The following is a 19,520-nucleotide window of genomic DNA, read 5'->3' as shown; positions in this document are numbered from 1 at the left end:
TTGTGTTAGTGTAACCTGATGTCAAAAAGCCTTACTATTACAAAAAGTTAGAGAACAATTGTATAATAATTTTTTAAACACTGAAAAATTAACTTTCCTGATTTCATTAGTATCCTATGAAGGCAACAACTTTCTCAGTCTTTTAAAGCTACCAAATCATCGAACAGCTTTCTGATCCAGAAAGATTAGGATTCTTTTTTTCTTGCAACCACTCATTTCAAGTTTCCATAATATGTTTCATCTCTATTAGCGAAGGAATTGACATTTTTACCTATACTCTATGAGTTACAATTCAGAGAAATGCGTCTTTCAGCTAGTGCATCTTTTCTTCCTTGATGGAAAGGGTTCATCACTACTTCTCAAAGAATCATAATAATAAACAAGAGCTACTTACTCTGTCATAACAAAGAAGTGTTGAAAAGTTTGGTGTTTTCTGTTGATGCACCAGTTCCACAAAGCGAGCACAGTAAACAGCATCAATAGCAGAAAAGATACACCGAGGAAATATACACAACTGCAGAAATTTTGTTATAGTCTCATTTTTGGTGGACTCTAATAAACAAATAAGAGGTCATCATTACGTCACCATCTAATCTTCAGTAAAATTAATTTGCCATATGCACCATGCACAAAAAGGCATTTACATTTACTGATAAAGAGAAGAAATAAAGTGGGAGTACTTGGGTGCACAGCGTGTCCTTGCCTGATGAAGCCATCAGATTGAGATTGATAGCCCTCAACCAGGTATCTCTATCTTCTCCCCAGAGGAAATCCCCCCTCCCCAATCTTGAAAAACTACTAAGAGATAAATGGGTACCAGTGATAAGACAGTTAAGCCTAAACCAGTAACCTACTCACTGAAGACAGGTTGAAGTTGGGCTGTAAAGGGGGATCCTATACCAAGTTAACACAGGATGAGAGAATGTGCTATAGGAAGGGCAAACGTTGCAAGGCTGGTACTCAATCTCTTGGGCATAATTACAATTGCATCAGCATTAGATCTGCAATTGCCCTAAGATCTGTTTACAAGTAAGGGAAACTGCCACCCGAAGTGCCAAAATTCTGCCAACTTTTGGGTCTGCATTCAAGTAATGAATTTTATGTTCATTACAAAAAAGTAAGAACGAACAGTCACTCATTTACAAATATTTAACAAATCATTTACACAGATGCTGCCAAAGTCAGAATGCTGCAATTCTGTTTAAGTGGCTGGTGATGAAAAGGTCTATCCTACTTACTTGCAAGAAGCCAATTATCCTTTTCCAGCTTCAGTCTCTGCAGCACTCTTTGCACGTGCTCTAACTGCTTCTTTTCTTCTTCAAGAAGCTTGTCCTGAAGAGCTGTACAGCGTTCTTTTTCTTTTTTCTTTTTGTTCAGAGGCTACGAAAAAGAAATCACGTGTTCAGATTTGATAGTGTGCGTACCATCCTGCGGGTGGAGCTGTGGACGCGGGTGGCGCTGTGGTCTAAACCACTGAGCCTAGGGCTTGCCGATCAGAAGGTTGGCAGTTCAAATCCCTGCGACGGGGTGAGCTCCCCTTGCTCGGTCCCTGCTCCTGCCAACCTAGCAGTTCGAAAGAACGTCAAAGTGCAAGTAGATAAATAGGTACCACTCCAGCAAGAAGGTAAACGGTGTTTCCGTGCGCTGCTCTGGTTTGCCAGAAGCGGCTTAGTCATGCTGGCCACATGACCCAGAAAAACTGTCTGCGGACAAAACACCAGCTCCCTCCCTCCCTGTAAAGCAAGATGAGCACCGCAACCTCAGAGTTGTTTGCGACTGGACTTAATTGTCAGGGGTCCTTTACATTTTAAATCCTGCTAAACTGCTATTTGGGGGGAAAGTGAGCAAGCACTGTATCCTGCGCCCCACTCCTTTTCCTTACAGGTGATCTGCAGAATTTTAACATTCCTAGATGCCCATTTGTGCTCAGTTCTGATTGTTGGATCATCTAAAGGAAGGTGTGTATGGTTGTTGCTTCTGTCTATGATTCCCCATTCAGTTAGGTAAATGGTTATGGAAGCCTACTTCTACCATAGTGCCCCTAGCTGTCAGGGGTCCTTCTCTTTTACCTTATACCATCTGACCACATGGATAGATTCAAAACTGGTCTTTCACAAAGAGCTGGCTTATTCCTTATATTTCTATTCCACAAACCATATCAACACAAATCACCAGGGTTTGATAGTCTCCTATCCAAGGTCCATTTAAATGGCTGGGAGCTGGACAGGACCAACATCTGCTGGGTTATGCCCAACACTGGCACTCCTTGTAAACCTACATACCAAATTCCTCTGCCATTATTCTGCTGCTAACAGAGCCTTGTAAATCAATTCAATGCCATTGGAAAGCTAATACAGTGGTGCCTTGGTTGTCGAACGCCTTGGCTCCCAAACGCTACAAACCCGAAGTGAATGCTCCGGTTTGCAAACGTTTTTTGGAAGCCGAACATCCAAAGCAGCTTTTCATTGAGTGCAGGAAGCTCCTGCAGCCAATCGGAAGCCGTGCCTTGGTTTTCGGATTCTATTTGAGAACCAAGGTATGACAACTGAAAGGCACTACAACTGAAAATAGTGCTATTCTCTTGTGTCTAGTCACTGTAAAGCTCAATGGTGGAGAGGTCTAGAATGGCCCCAGAATTGCAGAAATGCAGTGCTCAGGCAGAATTCTATGGATTTTTTTTTAATTTAGAGAGAAGAGCAAGGTAACTAAAAACTTTAGAGCAGAAAATGTAATTGCTTAAAAAAAAAACCTATTATCTAATGCTGTCAACTGTTCTTGATCAATGGTTTTCATGAACTGATAAGACTCTAAAAAACGGCAAGCGAACATACATTTAAAACGATACATACCATTTCTGGATTGTCATCAATAGCTTTCATCTGGACTTTGAGTTTGTTGACTTCCCGTTCGTAGCTACTATGTGGCACAGCAAGGTCATACATTGTCAGTGACCAGAATGTAGCATAGAACTGTGGACTGATATCATCCCAGACCTTTGGGATGTGCAAGGAGATCACCGAGTCATGAACAGGGGCCATCACAAGCTCACACGCTGTAATGTATTTGTGAACTTTCTGCTGCTGTTTGTTCCCTTTCTCAGCCTTTTTCAATTCATCATATTTTGACTAATAAAAAGAAGACACAAGTACTCAATTATCCACTTCTCAAACGGAAAACAAAATCCCTTTTTTATTAACTCTATTAGATTTAAATACAAAACTAAGTCCAAGAAATTAAGTCAGCTAGATTTTAAACCCAGTCACTGAATGAGGAGTGCTTTCAATCTCAGCGAGGCCCCTTTAAAAGAATCAGTGGAATGACAGGTTTAATTTTCAATACAACTGTGTGTTCCGGATATACAGACTGCAAGCTAACTGAACATCTGTACTTACTGAAATGTGATGTGCATACATAGGCCGTGAAAGGAAAAATGCAGCATCGTGAGGGGTATGGAAGTCATTACAGAGAACATCAATGGAAGGCACTCGCTTAATATAATCATCTGTGCTTAAATTGGAAGCCAAAAATCCACCGAATTGTACCAGAGTATCATGGCACTGAATAGAAAAATAGAGAAGTATTAGATCAGACTTTTCAATGAGATTTAAATATAATGTTAACCTTCTAAAAATCAAGAAAATAGCTGGAAAATCACTACCTTTTGTAATAAACATGCAGTAATACTAATGAGAAAATGTTCCTCAGTAAAAAACTTTATGTATTTCTTATGAATACTCAAGGCAACTTCAGATATGACAACACCATATAGTCAACTAAATCTGTAGTCACTTCTGAATCTGGTTAGCAGTACAGTACAAGATCACACCTGAAACAGAACTTACAGAAGCTATGCAGGCCAGTGGAATCCTGTCAAACAATGTGACAGCATTATGGATGGTAACGGATTGCCATGACTGAAGCTACTTAGTTTTCCTTTTTGTAAATTTCATGAAGAACCCAAAACACAAGTAAAACAAACATCTATACCACAAAATATAAATTCAGTTTTCTGAATGCAGTATACATGGCATTTCCATGGAGGTTTGTTTAAAACAAACACAAATGTGATCATTTTACTTGCCTGATCATAGAGTTTTCCCACCAGCTTCAAATGTTTCTCTCCTCCTTCTTGAAATATCACTCCATTTCTCTGTTGAGCCATGAGAAGGCACAATGGAAGAGCAAGATCGTGGTCCAAAAGTGCATCTTTTAATCTCTGGGAAGATTTCTTAGTGTTTCTGATCTGCCCAAAATATCCACCCTGCCCAAAGAAGTAAGAAATGTAGTTAAGATACCTAAACTGAGAAAAACAGCAGAAGATGTAAATTAAGGTGTACAGTGCCAAACCCTGGCAGTAAATAGCCTTCAGGAAACCTTGAGTTAGAATGTTTCTTCCTCTCCAATTCCCTAGCATGCTTAGAGAAATTTGACATTTCCTGGCTTACAGTAGGATCTGGGGTTGAGAAGCTTTTTCAGGCTGAGGGTGACGAACTTTCTCCAGTATATGCAGGCCCTGCTTTCCAAACACAATGCATTCCAAGCATTTGCATAATGAGCTGATGATTTCAATTATTTCTAATCTGTGATCTCTCTCCCCACTCCCACCATGGTTTCTTCCTAAAACGGCTACAGCCAACTAGCAAAAGTGAGACAAAGGAAAAACTGCTTTGTTTCATCTCTCTTCACACCTCCCTCTCTTCCATGGTTTCTGACCGAAAATGCACAAACAAGTCAAGTAGTGGGCAAAGTCTGGCTGCTTGGGTACCTCTATCAGCCATGCACTTGAGGCTTGGGCATAATTCTTTATGTTTGGATAACTGAATCTGCAGATGAGCATTCTGATAGCAGCACTTGCGTGTTCTGAAACTGGAAGGCCATGTTAACATGCACTTCTCCTTTCCTATGCTATGCAATGGTCCATATACCAATCTTAACCACCGTTGAGGCAAACAGGAAAGTTCACTGCTAGCCAGGATTTCACAACACATTTGAAGGCAGGTTTGAAATCCCTGGTTAGCAGCAACCCCCTTGTTTATTGCTTTGGTAAGAAGCAAATGTTAAAAAGGTAACTGAACAATGCATTGTTTATTTGTGATTTTGGATAGTTTTCTCTCTCTATGCCATATTTAAACTAGTCCATCGTTATACCGGTGACAGGCTGCGCATGCTCCAGGGTGGGTGAAGCATTAGACAAGTAGTTGGTGGGGGGAGCAAGGAAGCGGCCAAGCAAGCTGGGATCACAGTTTTGGTTTAAAGTAGGCGAGTGAGCTGGGTTTGTGAACTAAATGACAGGAGCTGTGTGGGCAAGTGGAGCGGGCGAGTGAGCTGGGCTTGCAGGGTAGCAAGCTGTGGAGGTTTGGTGAGGAGTAAGGGGAAGGGGAGCTTTGTGGAGGTGGGGTGAGCCAAGTGAGCAGGTACTTGAGCCCCAGTAAAATAATAATTTAATTTAAAACAAAGAGTTAACCATATTTAAAGATGGTACCAGTTAAGAATGCTTAAGGCCAGCAGTGAGAAACTTGTGTGTGACAGAAGAGGAATAATCCTGCTAAACATTCCTGTTTAACTGCTGCTAAGAATCTGAAGTGTTACACGTAGATCAGGCACGTGAACACCCTGCTCTAGATTGCTACTGAAATTATTTCCATAGTTGTTATTGTATTAATATACCTTTCAGAGGTGTATCAATTATTCATCTACCTTAAAAAATACAGTCGTACCTTGGTTTTCAAGCATCTTAGTTCTTGAACGTTTTGGCTCCCAAGTGCTGCAAACCGGAAGTGACTGTTCCGGTTTGCGAACTATTTTTGGAAGCCGAACGTCAGATGGGGCTTCTGATTGGCTTTGGTTTCCAAACATTCTGGAAGTTGAACGGGCTTCCAGAATGGATTCCGTTCGACTTCCAAGGTACGACTGTACAGCAGGTGAAACATCCTAAGCTACTATGTATGTATTTTTGGGGGATATCTATTTTTCTTTTCTCTCTAGCTTCAAACACACCTCTGCTTTCAGCTGCTCTCCACCAGTCATGGCCTCTAGCTGGTCCATTGTCATCTCTTCAGTGATTTCTATTCCAGCCATTTTTTGTACCACCTCTTTCAAAATAAGCAGGTCAAAGCTATGGAAAAGAATGAGAACAAAAATGGGCGAGGGGGCGGGGGGAAGAGAGAAAGAGTGAAACATAGGCAGGTAAAACCACTGCTCTTGAACTCTATTGAAAGTATTGTGAAAGGTCTAAGAGCCCATTACAATATCTTTCTGAAATTACTTGCACATGAAGCACAAACCACTTTGTCTCCAATCCAAGTGCATCAATGTCAAGGTGTTGTAACAGCAACATGAACAGCAGACCGTATACATGAGCACTTCAATGCAGCTTCACAATGTAGTAGGCACTCTGTGCAATTTCCCTGGGAGATGTGAATGTAACCTAGCTGCTCGGTGCAAATTACCCAACTGTTTATGTCTTGGTGTATTTTGAATCCTAGGATCTTCATAAATCTTAAAGTGTGCAAAGTTATATTAAACACAACTTATCAAAATATATTAAAACACTCCAATGAGGGCAACAAGAACTACCAAACTGGCATAGTTTTTGAGATCTAAAGTAACCATGCTCTACTTACCTTTTCCCAGCCTTTAGCTGGTTTGCCACATACTGAAGTAGACCAGCTAGTTCTATAGGGTATTTTCGAAAAACAGCACCACAGAAGCTAGCTAAACCTAAAATAAATGGGAGGAAAACGAACTTGAATTGCTGTCAGTGAAATATAAGCTTTCCTATGTCATGCACATTCAGTAACGTCATATCAATAGACTATTTCTCATGTGTCAAAAGCAAGTTATCCTTAGAACCTGTTTTTCACACTTCTTAGTGTGCAAATGACATTCTACCTGGTCCCTCCCTCCTGCCCTCTCTTCCTGTACTTAAGGAATCGTGTCTGCAACCATACATTTCCTGGCTCCAATTTTTATTCAAGTGCCATGAATTTACAGGCAAGTGGCTGCTAAGCTGTTGCCAACAACAGAGGTTCTTGGAGGCCCTCTCTTCTACATTCCTGCTCTTTCTGAATTGTACTAGGGGCTACTCAGGCCTATGGAACTCCCATCCTAGAGCCTTGTTGATTTTCAGACAGGTGGCTAAAGCACTCTCCCCCCCCCCCCCCCGGTAACTATTTCAGAATTGTATTCCAGATGGCTCTGGAATACATTTGCTCTGTGTGTGTTTTGAAATGCTTGATTTGTGTGTGCGCACACTAACAACCATTAGCCACAACATGGATTTTTTAAAATAGAAAGGCAAAATACAAATGTTTTAATTAATGAAGTAAACACGTTAGCAGGTGCTAAGTAACGAGAGGACTGCATTTCTAATTAAAAATAAATAAAACCCAAGTACTAACTTTGAAGCCAACTGGAGATTGTGGTGTCATCGTGTTTCATCCTCTCCTTCTCAGGATTAGCCAGTGCTTCAATTATGCAATCTTTGCTGAGGCTAAGGAGGAATTCTTCCCCAAACATAATTACATGCAGTATTAAACATTTAATTATTTTGCTTTGTAAATTTAACAATATTTTGAGACACCTGGCATACACTTGTTGTTGTTTAGTCGTTTAGTCTTGTCCAACTCTTCGTGACCCCATGGACCAGAGCACGCCAGGCACCTCTGTCCTCCACTACCTCCCGCAGTTTGGTCAAACTCATGCTGGTAACCTCGAAAACACTATCCAACCATCTCGTCCTCTGTCGCCCCCTTCTCCTTGTGCCCTCCATCTTTCCCAGCATCAGGGTCTTCTCCAAGGAGTCTTCTCTTCTCATGAGGTGGCCAAAGTATTGGAGCCTCAGCTTCATGATCTGTCCTTCCAGTGAGCACTCAGGGCTGATTTCATTAAGAATGGATGTGTTTGATCTTCTTGCAGTCCATGGGACTCTCAAGAGTCTTCTCCAGCACCATAATTCAAAAGCATCAATTCTTCGGCGATCAGCCTTCTTTATGGTCCAGCTCTCACTTCCATACATCACTACTGGGAAAACCATAGCTTTAACTATACGGACCTTTGTTGTCAAGGTGACGTCTCTACTTCTCAAGATGCTATCTAGGCCTGTCATTGCCCTTCTCCCAAGAAGCATACACTACTACCTGTGATATTATAGCAGAAACCTAAAACACTTAACACTTCAGGAATATATCTCTGTGGTTCCGAAGTGTTTTGAGTTCTTGTTCAAATTCCTTTTTCTCACACACCTTTAACCACAACTCAAACAGGATAAAGTAAAGAACAAGGAACACCCTTAGGAGTATTTATTCCTCTTCTGTCAAAAGCTACAACTCCCTAAATCTATGACACATGGCCAAATGAGCAGTCAAATACGGCTTGGCTCTTAATAATTACACTAACAGCAGTTCATGAGTCTGAATATTTAGAAATTTACAATATATGATAAAGGGATTACTACTACTGTGCTACAATGGCAGGACAATTTTTTTAAAAAAAATATGCTTTCAATTATTCAATTTGTGCAAGGAGTAGGCCTGGGCAATATGGTGATAGATCGTTGAAAACCAGCTTTAAATCCACACGTGATAACCCGTTCAAAATATTTGCCCAGATGGTAAACCACTTAAAGCCAGAGGATGCTTTTGTCTCAGCACTCCCCTGCCTCCCACAGAGGGCAGCAAATCACAGAGCAGGCGCAGGCCAGGAACTTTCATCTGGCTAGAAAGCAGCTTGCTCAGCTGAGCTGCTTAAGAAGCACCCCTGTACAACAAAGGCGCTTGCTCAGCTGAGGTAATGATTCTCACTGGAGCAATAAAAAAAAAAACTTGTGTAAGATATAACCATTGGGTAACTAGCAGTTCTAGGAAGTTAGCAAAAGGATACATGCCAAGACATCATAGTTCAAGGAAGTGAGGTATTTCAATGAGTCGACAACGGGGGTGATTAAGTTATCATACTTCTGTATCTGAGACAAAATCTGAAAAAGAGCGAAAATGAGTTTCCCAAGTATAAGAAGAAGAAGCCAGAAGTCCTTAAAAACTCTTAAAAGAAACTACTGTTATGGTTTTCAATCTGAAGAAAAAACAAATAATGAAACTTCATGCACACATCTGTATTACATAGTTAACGTGTGCACTTTTCCTAATGTAATATATGAGAAGAGCCCTGCTGGATTAAGCCAATGGCCCATCTAGTCCAGCTTCCTTTTCTCAAAGTGGGCAACTGGACGCCTATGGGAATCTCACAAGCAGAACCCGAGCACAACAGCACTCTCCTCACTTGTAATTCCCTGCAGCTGGTATTCAGGGGCATACAGCCTCCAAAAGTGGAAGCAGAGCTAAGCCATCGCGGCTAGTAGGCATTTACAGCCTCATCTGCCATGAATTTATCTCACTCCCTTTTAAATCCATCCAGGGTGACAGCCATTGCTACATATTGTGGGAGTGAATATAGGGTCTTTGAAGAAGCACCTTTTTCCCCCGTCCTGACAACACAGCTTTACTGGATTGCCTCAATTTCTAGCATTTTAGAGGAAAATTATCCATTTTCTCCACACCATGCATAATACAATAATACCTCTACCACGTCCCATCACCCCCACCCCCATATAAAACACATTTTAAAATAGTCAACTTGTTTTTCAGAATAAGGTAACTTAAATGGGGCTACTAGAAAAGCAAAGGTAGTCAATACTTATCTTGCCACATACATAATCAAATAAAATGGTTGGGTTGCTGTGGCTCAGTTTTCCTATTTGTCTTCCAGATGGCTTTACGTTTTCCTTGGTTAGACGCCTACAAGAGTACATTCACATTTTAGTTCCTCTCTTTGCAGTCTTATATTCACATTTTCTAGTCACGGCTTTAGATTAATCTATTTTCCTGTAAATGTAGATAGACCTTCCCAATTCCCCCAGAGAAAACTCATGTTACAGGCAACTTTCACATACGATTTCTGTATTCAGCTTGGAACAGAGGATATAAAATACAAATAGGCAAACTGTAATGAATTAACGCTCTGGGGCAGAAAAGATTCAACAATGTTGTAAAGCTAGTGTATAATCATTTTATTTAAGCTGGCATTATTTAAAATAGCACAGTCCCAACAGCTAAATTTTCTGACACACCTACTACTCCTATGGTAACCACCTGTACCCAGGGCCCTAGCCATCACATTTCCTTATGGGGTGGGATAATTACTCTCTTCATGGAGCAAGCTTCCATTCATGAAAAGGGAGCTGTGTTTGTGAAAGGACCCATTCCATGAATCAAATTCTCCTTCTGTAAATGGAAACTTCTTCGTGTACAGTAATTTATCTAACCGTCTAATGAAACTGATTTAATATTAAATTGTAGAAGTCTTGCAGGCTGCCCAGCTTTCTAAGTTAAGGCAGTATTTTTTGTTAAATATAAATTACATTTTAGGAAGTTTCATTTAAACACGGCATTATTTGGTAATAGCAGGTAGCATTTCAATCCAATACTTAGGCTGCAATCCCAAGGATACTAATTGTAGGAGCCAGCTTCATGGAACCAAATGGGACTCACTGCCCTGCTACAATTTGTTCTATAGTCTCATCAACATTCCCCAGGAGAAAACAAGTTTCAACATAACTTACTTCATAATGTATTTGGCTCGGTCAATTGTCTGAGCTTTAACTCTCACCAGTAGTGGGTGACTATTGTATGTTTCATTCTTCCACTGCCCATAGAGGCGATACCTATAGGAGGTTCCAAGAAATCAAAATATGTATTTAATGCATCTCTTAGATAATTTGATGAAGAAATTCTGATGCCATATAGTTTTTACAGGTAATTACTCACCGATACTGGTATGGAAATGTTTTAAACATCCCCCAGAGTTCCTCAGACATGCATGCATTACAATCCATCAAAGAAAGAGAAGGAAGCAAAACCTGGTCGGTAATACTCAGCAAACAGCTGAATAATAACTCCTGAAGGAAAGGAAAGGAATTATCTTATTTGAAGGCAAAATCAAAGGGCAGACATTCTACAACTTTATGAAGCAAAGTCTATGGCTACTAGTTTTACATTTTAAAAAGGATTACCATATTTTTCGCCCTATAGGATGCACTTTTCCCCCTCCAAAAATGAAGGGGAAATGTGTGTACGTCCTATGGGGCGAATGCAGGCTTTCGCTGAAGCCTGGAGAGCGAGAGGGGTCGGTGCGCACCGACCCCTCTCGCTCTCCAGGCTTCAGGAAGCTCTGCGCAACCCTTGGGAGACTGGCGCGACTTCGCGCCAGTCTCCCAAGGGTTGCGCAGAGCTGCCTGCATTTCGAAGCCTGGGGCGCGCTGAAGAGCGCGCCCGAGCTTCGCACAGCTCTCCACAAGCCTGGGGAGACCGGCGTAACTTCCCACCGGGCTCCCTAGGCTTGCGGATAGCAGGCTGTTCTGGGGGCTGGGGTCAGGGGAAGCTCGGGCTTCCTCCGCGCCAGCCCCGCGCCGGGGGGGGGGAATAAAAAAAAAATTCTTTATTTCCCTCCCAAAAAACCTAGAAGCGCCCTATGGGGCGGTGCGCCCTATGGGGCGAAAAATACGGTAAATTCTGTCAGTTTTCTGTTACATATTTTTGAATTTAAAAGACAACATGGCTTTAAAATATGACAATATACAGAAGCTGCTGTTGCAGTACATTTCTATGCCACCTTCCCAATAGACTTGTGAAGAAAACAAAACAGCAAAAATTAATGAAGTCACTGTGGCAACAGTGGGTTCCATCTGGTTTTATTTTTTAAAGACAGGTGTTAAGTGTCTACAGTCCCATTATTCCAAGGGAGAAGGTTCACCACAGTCTTACTAGGCACTACTAAATCAGGACACATTTGTCCTAGTTGACCAATCACCTGCTTTTTCTATTCAGGCAACCGAGGTAGAAAAGCTGTATTTGGCAGCTATGACATATGATGTACAATAGGAATAGACATTGGGGAAGGTGGGGGGGAGGCAAGAAAGGTTGGTGCATATATAACATCCTCTCACATCCCCTCACCCTGTTGGTGAACTGCTCTAATAACACAAGCTCTGAAAACTTTCTACACTGAAATGAATGGACATTGTATGTGAATATCTCAGTGCACATTTGAGGCCAGACAAGTGTTTGGGTCTTCAACAGTACACTTGAGCCCTGGAAGCTAGAGAGGCTTTAGAAGAATTGTGCTTCTTGCATACTTTGAAATAGTAGTATGCCACACTTCAGGGTGAAGCCCATCTAAAGTATCTTACAACATTAAAAATTTTAATGCAACAATTAAATTATTATTATTATAGAAACAAAGAAGTAAAACATATTCAAAGCTTTTGAAACCTTCCTTGGCCTTCCAAGACAGCTAGAGGGCAGGCTACAGGATCAACACTGAGTTGCAGCTTTTATTATAGCTGTTCCACCTTTAAGCCACATTACATAGACTATCCAGATATATGGTGGTCATTTCTGCCACACTTATAATCAAGATTGGAAGGGGAGGGAATCAAGAATACATTTTAAAACAGCTCACCATTTTCTCTTTTTCCTCTTGCTTGCCTGCATCTGCTTGGTGCTAAAAACAACAACGAACAATCAAATACTACTAAAATGCAATGGTTTCATATCAAAGACAATCTTGAGCAAGTCAGGTTATTCCCCCTTCCCAAGTGCAGGGATCAGCTGAGCTAGAGCAAGGTCTGCAAAATTGGATTCCTTGGTCCTCTGCTGCTGAAGAGAAAGTGGGGTACTGAATAAGGTGAATACAAAGCTGAGTAGTAAGGAGCAGCTCTCTTTACTGCTGAACACAGGAGGGGAATGGTGTTGCTCCAGCCACAACTGTCTGTAGCAGCTCTCCGGAGTATGAACAACCACAAATGTCTGGACACTCTTGTAAGTATGCTTCCCTTCCTTTAGAAGCCAATAGCCAAGTTGGGGTTAATACTAAACCAGTTTAGAGTTACATGAATGGGCCTTGGGTTTGTGAATTCCCTCCTTCCCTCTGACAAAACAGCAAGAAAATTAGAAGAATCTCCTTTCTGTTTTCAACTAATCATTATAAATTAACCTATGGTTAATTGCTTTAAGTAAGGTCTGCTGACACACACTAGGATCAAACTGTAATTTAAGAAATGACTTCTTGTTGTTGTTAAAAATATATATACAGTTTAAAATAACCAGAACCTGCAGTTTTGACATAACAAGCAAACTCTGATTAGTTTAATCCAGGAACAGATGCTTCCAATCTCCTTTTTGTGGAAGCACACCAAAGGAGAGGTTCGTCTACTCTTAAATAATGGTTGGGCCAATGTGTGAACTGCAACCTTGTCACTTTGAAATGTGCTTAACTTGTTTGCTATTGAACATTTCAGACATTTTACCACTACTGGGGGGTGGGGGGGTGGAATCAAGTCTCAACAGTATGCTTGATGCTTTCTGCAAAATATATTGTGCCATGCAAGTGATATTTACAGAGACATTTGTCAAAAACTGCCAAGGATTTAGATTTACAAGTGCTTATCCAAGTAGTTAACAGATGCTTAAAAACTTGAAAGTGTTAGAAGACATATTTTACTGTACTTCCCATGGAAACTACTGTGAATATTTTCAGCTGTTTAACAAGGAAATTACACAGGGCACTTTTCTGCAAGAAAAGGGTTAACATTTTCTCTCAATGGATTGGCAACAGTACATTATTTGTACAAACAACTTCTTTTAATATAATCCCAAAGAAACACTCCAAAATACAAATGGCATGAAAGCTTCGTTTTGGTACCTGTTTACATGTTTTTTGTTTTGTTTTGTTTTGTTAGTCAGTCGGAAATAGCATTTTAAAACCATGGAAGTGTGCATTACTCACAATTTACAATTGAAAAGATGAGAAGTAAAAAATGGGGTGGCAGGTTAGGGAAAGAATAAGTGTTACAAGACTTACAGACATCTTGTTAGAAAACTTCCTATATCCCAAACATCTACTAAAGTTCAATTTTTTTTAGAGCAGAGTTGCCAGCATTATACATTAGCATTACTAGAGAAGAGCAGGTGTGGGCCTCTGGTTTGTAAACTCCCTTCTCCAAGCCCTTCTTTGCACATGGCAATTAAAAACTTCCAGTCATTTTCTTTGTAGCAAATCATAATTTGCTATCCAAATCTGGAAGACCTGAACATGTATACATAGCTGCACTTCAGTTACCCAGGCCCTGGTATCCTCTCATTTGGATTACTTCAATATGTTGTATATGAGGCCATCTTTAAAACAGTATGGAAACTTTAGCTCACAATCCTGCTGCCATACTCTGAACTAACTAGGACTGGGCATTAAAAAACACATTATGCTGAAGTTCAGTCATCTCCAGCAACTTCCATTCCATATCTGGGCCCAATCTGAAGTGCTCGCCTTTATCTTTCAGGATCTTTGGGGTTTGATGCTAGAGCAATCATTTTTATTGTTACTTTCTATGCTACTATCAAGTAATCTTTAGCTAGTTGTATTTTATCTTGTAAGTTTGCTAAGGAATCTTTCGTTATAAAATAGCTTATATATTTTTTTTAAATAAATGTTTATTAAGGTTTTACAAAACAAAAGATTCGTCATTTCAAGTGTATCATTACCATAAATGAAGCTCACATAAAAAACAAAAACAACAAAAAAACAAAGATATATAGCAAAAAACAAGAAAAATAAGAAAAAAGAAAAAAGAAAAATCCACTTTCTTAGATTTATAAAGTTCCATACCCCTCTGTCTTGACCTCCTCACATCCCCCTTTTTTGTGTTCCTCTTTATTCCAATCAAATTCAGCAAGTTCAAAACCTTATTTAAACCATGCTTAATTTTGTATTCTTCTAATTATTATGTCCCAATTTTTCATTGTTTTAGCCCATACCTCATCTTATATACTATGACATAATAATGTTCTGTTCATACCCCCTTGTCCTTTTTAACATTCTTCTTTTCATTCACATTTAACCAAATCACACAAACCCTGTTACCTTCACTTCCCACATCATATTAACACTCAAACATTTTGCAATATTTTTGTAAATAGTCCTTAGAAGAAGAAGAAGAAGAGTTTGGATTTGATATCCCGCCTTTCACTCCCCTTCAGGAGTCTCAAAGCGGCTAACATTCTCCTTTCCCTTCCTCCCCCACAACAAACACTCTGTGAGGTGAGTGAGGCTGAGAGACTTCAAAGAAGTGTGACTGGCCCAAGGTCACCCAGCAGCTGCATGTGGAGGAGCAGGGAGGCGAACCAGGTTCCCCAGATTATGTGACTACCGCTCTTAACCACTACACCACACTGGCTCTCATGTATGCAACAACAGCAGCAAGAATACTTCTTGCCAAGTATTGGAAGACACAAGATCTACCCACCGTGGAGGAATGGCAGACGCAAGTGATTGACTACATGGAGATGGCTGAAATGACTGGCAGAATCCGTGATCAGGGAGAAGAACTGATCGAACAGGACTGGAAAAAGTTTATACATAAAAAATGTTCTATCTTTCTTTGGCACCCGTTGGCCAACTATGCCCAAAAGAAAGGCCTCTGGTTTCTTAGGAAAGGTAAGTTTAAATACCTTCTTCAGTTCATTATATATCATTTCCCAGTAAGCCTTGACCCTTGGGCATGTCCACCAAAGGTGAAAGAATGTTCCCTCAGCTTCTTTACATTTCCAGCACTTGTTGTCAGGCAGGTGATAAATTTTTGCAAGCTTAAAAATAGCTTATAAAGGCTATTTTATAAAGTTATAAAATAGCTTATAAAGGCTGTAAGTAATTGTTCGGAAATATACTCTCCGAACGCTAACACCTTTCACTTTAAATAGGGACAAGATTAGGCCATCAACATTTTCCTTTTAAAATCTTTTCAGGAAGTCTTTGATCTCCCACATATGCATGCCAATATGTACAAAGCTACAAAATATACTTCTGTAGGGCACAGAAACAGTTTTTAGGAAATTTTGCTCATTAACTGTAAGGTTACCAACCTCTTTCATAAATGCTTTTCCAAGACGCACTACTTTTGCAAACAATATGGGGTCATGAGAGAGATGAGGGCCAAGGTAACAAAGCATGTTGATCACTTCTTTTCTTAAATCTTCAAAACTTTCTACTTGCTTGGGTGCTCTCTTGTTTTGCAAAGGAAGAATTGGTGTCCCTTTGGCACCTTTGGGTACTCCAACCCTGTAAATGAGAGGCAAGTTTTACAGTTAGGAGCAGTAGAAGTTGCTGTTTACCGAGCCTGACCATTGGTCCATCTAGCTCAGTATTGCTTACACTGACTGGTAGCAGCTCTCCAGTGTGTCAGGCAGGGGATATTCAGAGATTCCAGTGATTGCACCTGGGTCCTTCTGCATGCAAAGTAGCTATGGCCCTTCCACAGTTTATACAATGCACTTTAAACATATCAAAGTACTTTCTTCTACAGTTTCTGTGCATTACTTGTAACTGCCACATCCGTGCACTTGTCAGATTTCCTCCATATAATGCACAACCAACCCCCAAATAGAGGACCTGGTGAATATTAGGCAAAGGGATATGCATTCAGTTAACAACTTCTGCAAACGATTTCCATGTAGCACAAGAGATGCAGGTATAGAATGGATTTTTTAAAAAATACACCAGACCAAGTAAAAATATTACAACAACAAAAAATCATACTGTGAAAAAGCTTTTCTGCCAAGACCTTTTCAGCAACACTGCTATTGTTGCCTACTAAGGGACAGTGTGACTGAGCAGGATTTTTCTCTTTCTTTTGGATCTCTTTCCATCCACCTGCCCCTTTTATGGCTTTACACATTAGGAAAAAAGAAAGTTTGAAACTAGGCACTAACACAGACAATGCCTTCCTAGGTATTAGTACATTTGTTTTCATTTTAAGACTTGGCATCCCTAAACAACAAGCAGCCTCATTGGCCTCCTAGCTTTGGGCACCATGTGTGAGCTTTTAGAAAGTTCATAAACATTTCCTAACATCTCCGCAGATGAATCAAAGGTTAAGAAGAGCTCATTTCAATCAATCACAGCCAGACCTATGCATGGTTAGCTTGTACAAATATTCTCAGTGCACATATCATCTATTCAATTTCTTTACCTTCGGTAGAGTGGTTCAATCATCACATGAAGAAGCTGACAAAGAGCAACAGCAATAGGTTTGTGCGAAGTTGCATAAAATGGAGGCATCTGATCCATAATGTTTTGTGCATGTTGCCAGTCACCAATTTTTAACATTGCTTCTAATAAGCCCAGTTTCTGGTTATCAGGTGGCTGAAAAGATAAGCAGGCATGCAAGGTTGTTTAGTGCAGAAAAACTTTTTATCCTCCCAAGGTAAGAGGAAGAACTACCGTACCCATGCTTTCTATGTACACTTGCATCTCTTACATACATGATAACTGGGAGGAAATATTAGGGCTGTCACTTGTTTAAAGGAAATCATAGTTGATTAATAGCATATGAAAAAGTAATGAGTTTTAATCAATTAAAGCTGCAACCGGACTTCTAGCGAGACAAGATGGCGAGCATCACGGCCGCAAGGAGCTCCTAAGGACCGCCGGCACCAACTGCGCTGCCTAGCTGGTCCCCACACCGCCTCCACTGGGGGGGACAGGGGTGCCCGGCTTCACAGCTAGGGAAGCTGTGAGGAACCCACAGGCCCCGCCCCCGTGGCCTCGACCACGCAGGGACCAGAAGCACCCGGCTAAGGGGCCTGGAGGCCTCCGGAGTCAAGAAGAAAACAAAGCAAAGAGCAACAAGGAGCCCCACCCCCAGTTGAGCACCAGCCTCTGAGCACCGCCTCTGAATATACAAATAAAAACATCATATATCTATATACATATATCTCCCCATCAATTCTCAATAGTGTGTGTGTATTCATTCATATTCTTGTCTTTTATCTCATACACAATACACGATATTTTTTCTCTTCCTTTTCCTTCTTTTAATGACAATCCTGTTAGCCTTTATATTTTTAACTCTTCATGGTGTTTACATACGTGATGATGCGTACATAAACACCATGAAACCACACATTGCCTTCCTAAAAGAAGTATACAAAGGAAGCAAACCCCTGAGCGAACCCCGCTTCAGTCAACAATGGGTGGCACCTAACTCAGAAAAGGCCAGCGGAGTAGGCATAATACTCAGTAGAGACCTAAATTTTAAAGCCAAAACAGTGCTAAAAGACAAAAAAAGGAAGATTCATTTTTCCTAAAGCGGTATGTACTAGATGGCAAAACAAAAGCAACAATTGGCTCCATATATGTCCCAAACACAAAACAACTAGAGTTCATCCGGAAAACACTAAACCAATTCCTCTCCTTCTCCAAAGGAGAAGCAATCCCCCTGAGCAACCTTCCTCAGATGGAAACCCCAAACACTTACGGACTCCTACAAACTACTGGAAATGCTAAAAAACATATGCCTTTATTGACATCTAGGGAGAAAAGAACCCGAGAGACTCCAACCACACATTCCAGTCTGGATGCCACGGCACAATGTCCAGAATGGAGAGCATTCTGCTTACACAAGGCCTGATCCCCCTAGTAGAAACAACAAACATTGGTAACATTAAAATCACAGACCACACCCCAGTAGAAGCCACCCTCAAAATAGGGGAGGAAGCACAAACTACCCCATCATGGTCTTTCAGCCCCATCCTAACCACAAACCAACTAGCTAGAGAACCTCTTGAAAACTCTCCAAAACTACTTTAAGGACAATGATGTGGATGACATAACAACTCCCTTCCTCTGGGACACAATGAAAGCGGACATCTTCTCCTGATAGCAGAGGGACATGAAAAAGGGATGGCATTCACGATATACAAAATACTGCTCCAAAATCCCAGAAACCCCCTTGACGCAATCAAAGAATAATATGAGCACAACTGACTATGAAATTAACCCCATCCAATGGACTAGAATGTGGTCTAAACCTCCTTTTAAGTCCATATCAGCCAAAAGAAGGGAGCTCACTCAAACTCACCTACAGGTGATACTTAGCACCACATAAACTGGTACTGATACGCCCAGGCCTCACTTCCACATGTGGTGGGAATGCCCTAAAATCCAAGCTTTCAGGACAGCAGTCCTGCAAGAGGTATTCAAAATAACTAAACAGGTATTAGAACTCACCCCAGAACTGGCCCTACTGAACATCTTCCAAGATCATAATGACCACTCACATTATACAGAGCTTATAACCCTCCTACTCTTAGCAGCCAGAAGCCTCATAGTCAGACACTGGAGGGACCTGTCAGGATTAAACACGAACCAATGATATCAAATTGTATGGGAAACGGCCTTACTAGAAAAGCTAACCAATAAGCTGAAACTGACATGGGGACAAATGACAAATAGAAAAGGATGCCTTCACCCTGGTATGGCTCCCCTTTATCACATACACAGCCCAACAAGACGACAAGAATCCACCGACAGCATACAAATCATTCTGGCATACCTGACCCAACACGTCCTTCCCCACTCACAAATGCAAGCAAATCCCACTGCAGCCAACTACACCCTGCCCCCCAATACCTCTC

General features: G+C 40.9%; 1 protein-coding gene across 6 annotated transcripts in view; it reads right to left on the bottom strand.

Annotated features, from left to right (window-relative positions):
- The window catches only part of THOC2 (THO complex subunit 2), a 57,814-nt gene that overhangs the window by 14,600 nt on the left and 23,694 nt on the right, over positions 1-19,520 (bottom strand). For all 6 annotated transcript variants that reach the window (XR_008328413.1, XR_008328414.1, XR_008328415.1 and 3 more), the window contains exons 11-25: positions 17,075-17,247; positions 15,969-16,164; positions 12,514-12,555; positions 10,821-10,951; positions 10,616-10,717; positions 9,707-9,791; positions 8,881-8,974; positions 7,401-7,481; positions 6,624-6,720; positions 5,998-6,115; positions 4,082-4,261; positions 3,393-3,557; positions 2,850-3,125; positions 1,239-1,380; positions 395-552 (exon numbers count right to left, since the gene is read on the bottom strand). Coding sequence is in view for 2 of the 6 variants with exons in the window: in XM_053373234.1 (XP_053229209.1) it covers positions 395-552; positions 1,239-1,380; positions 2,850-3,125; positions 3,393-3,557; positions 4,082-4,261; positions 5,998-6,115; positions 6,624-6,720; positions 7,401-7,481; positions 8,881-8,974; positions 9,707-9,791; positions 10,616-10,717; positions 10,821-10,951; positions 12,514-12,555; positions 15,969-16,164; positions 17,075-17,247 (2,040 nt within the window). In the remaining 4 variants the exon portion in view is untranslated. The remainder of the gene's footprint in view (positions 1-394; positions 553-1,238; positions 1,381-2,849; positions 3,126-3,392; positions 3,558-4,081; positions 4,262-5,997; positions 6,116-6,623; positions 6,721-7,400; positions 7,482-8,880; positions 8,975-9,706; positions 9,792-10,615; positions 10,718-10,820; positions 10,952-12,513; positions 12,556-15,968; positions 16,165-17,074; positions 17,248-19,520) is intronic.

This window comes from Podarcis raffonei, chromosome Z (genome assembly GCF_027172205.1).
Source record: "Podarcis raffonei isolate rPodRaf1 chromosome Z, rPodRaf1.pri, whole genome shotgun sequence".
NCBI classification, from domain to species: Eukaryota; Metazoa; Chordata; class Lepidosauria; order Squamata; family Lacertidae; genus Podarcis; species Podarcis raffonei.
Note: the sequence above shows the minus strand (reverse complement) of the source record. Positions and strands in the feature narration are given on the sequence as shown.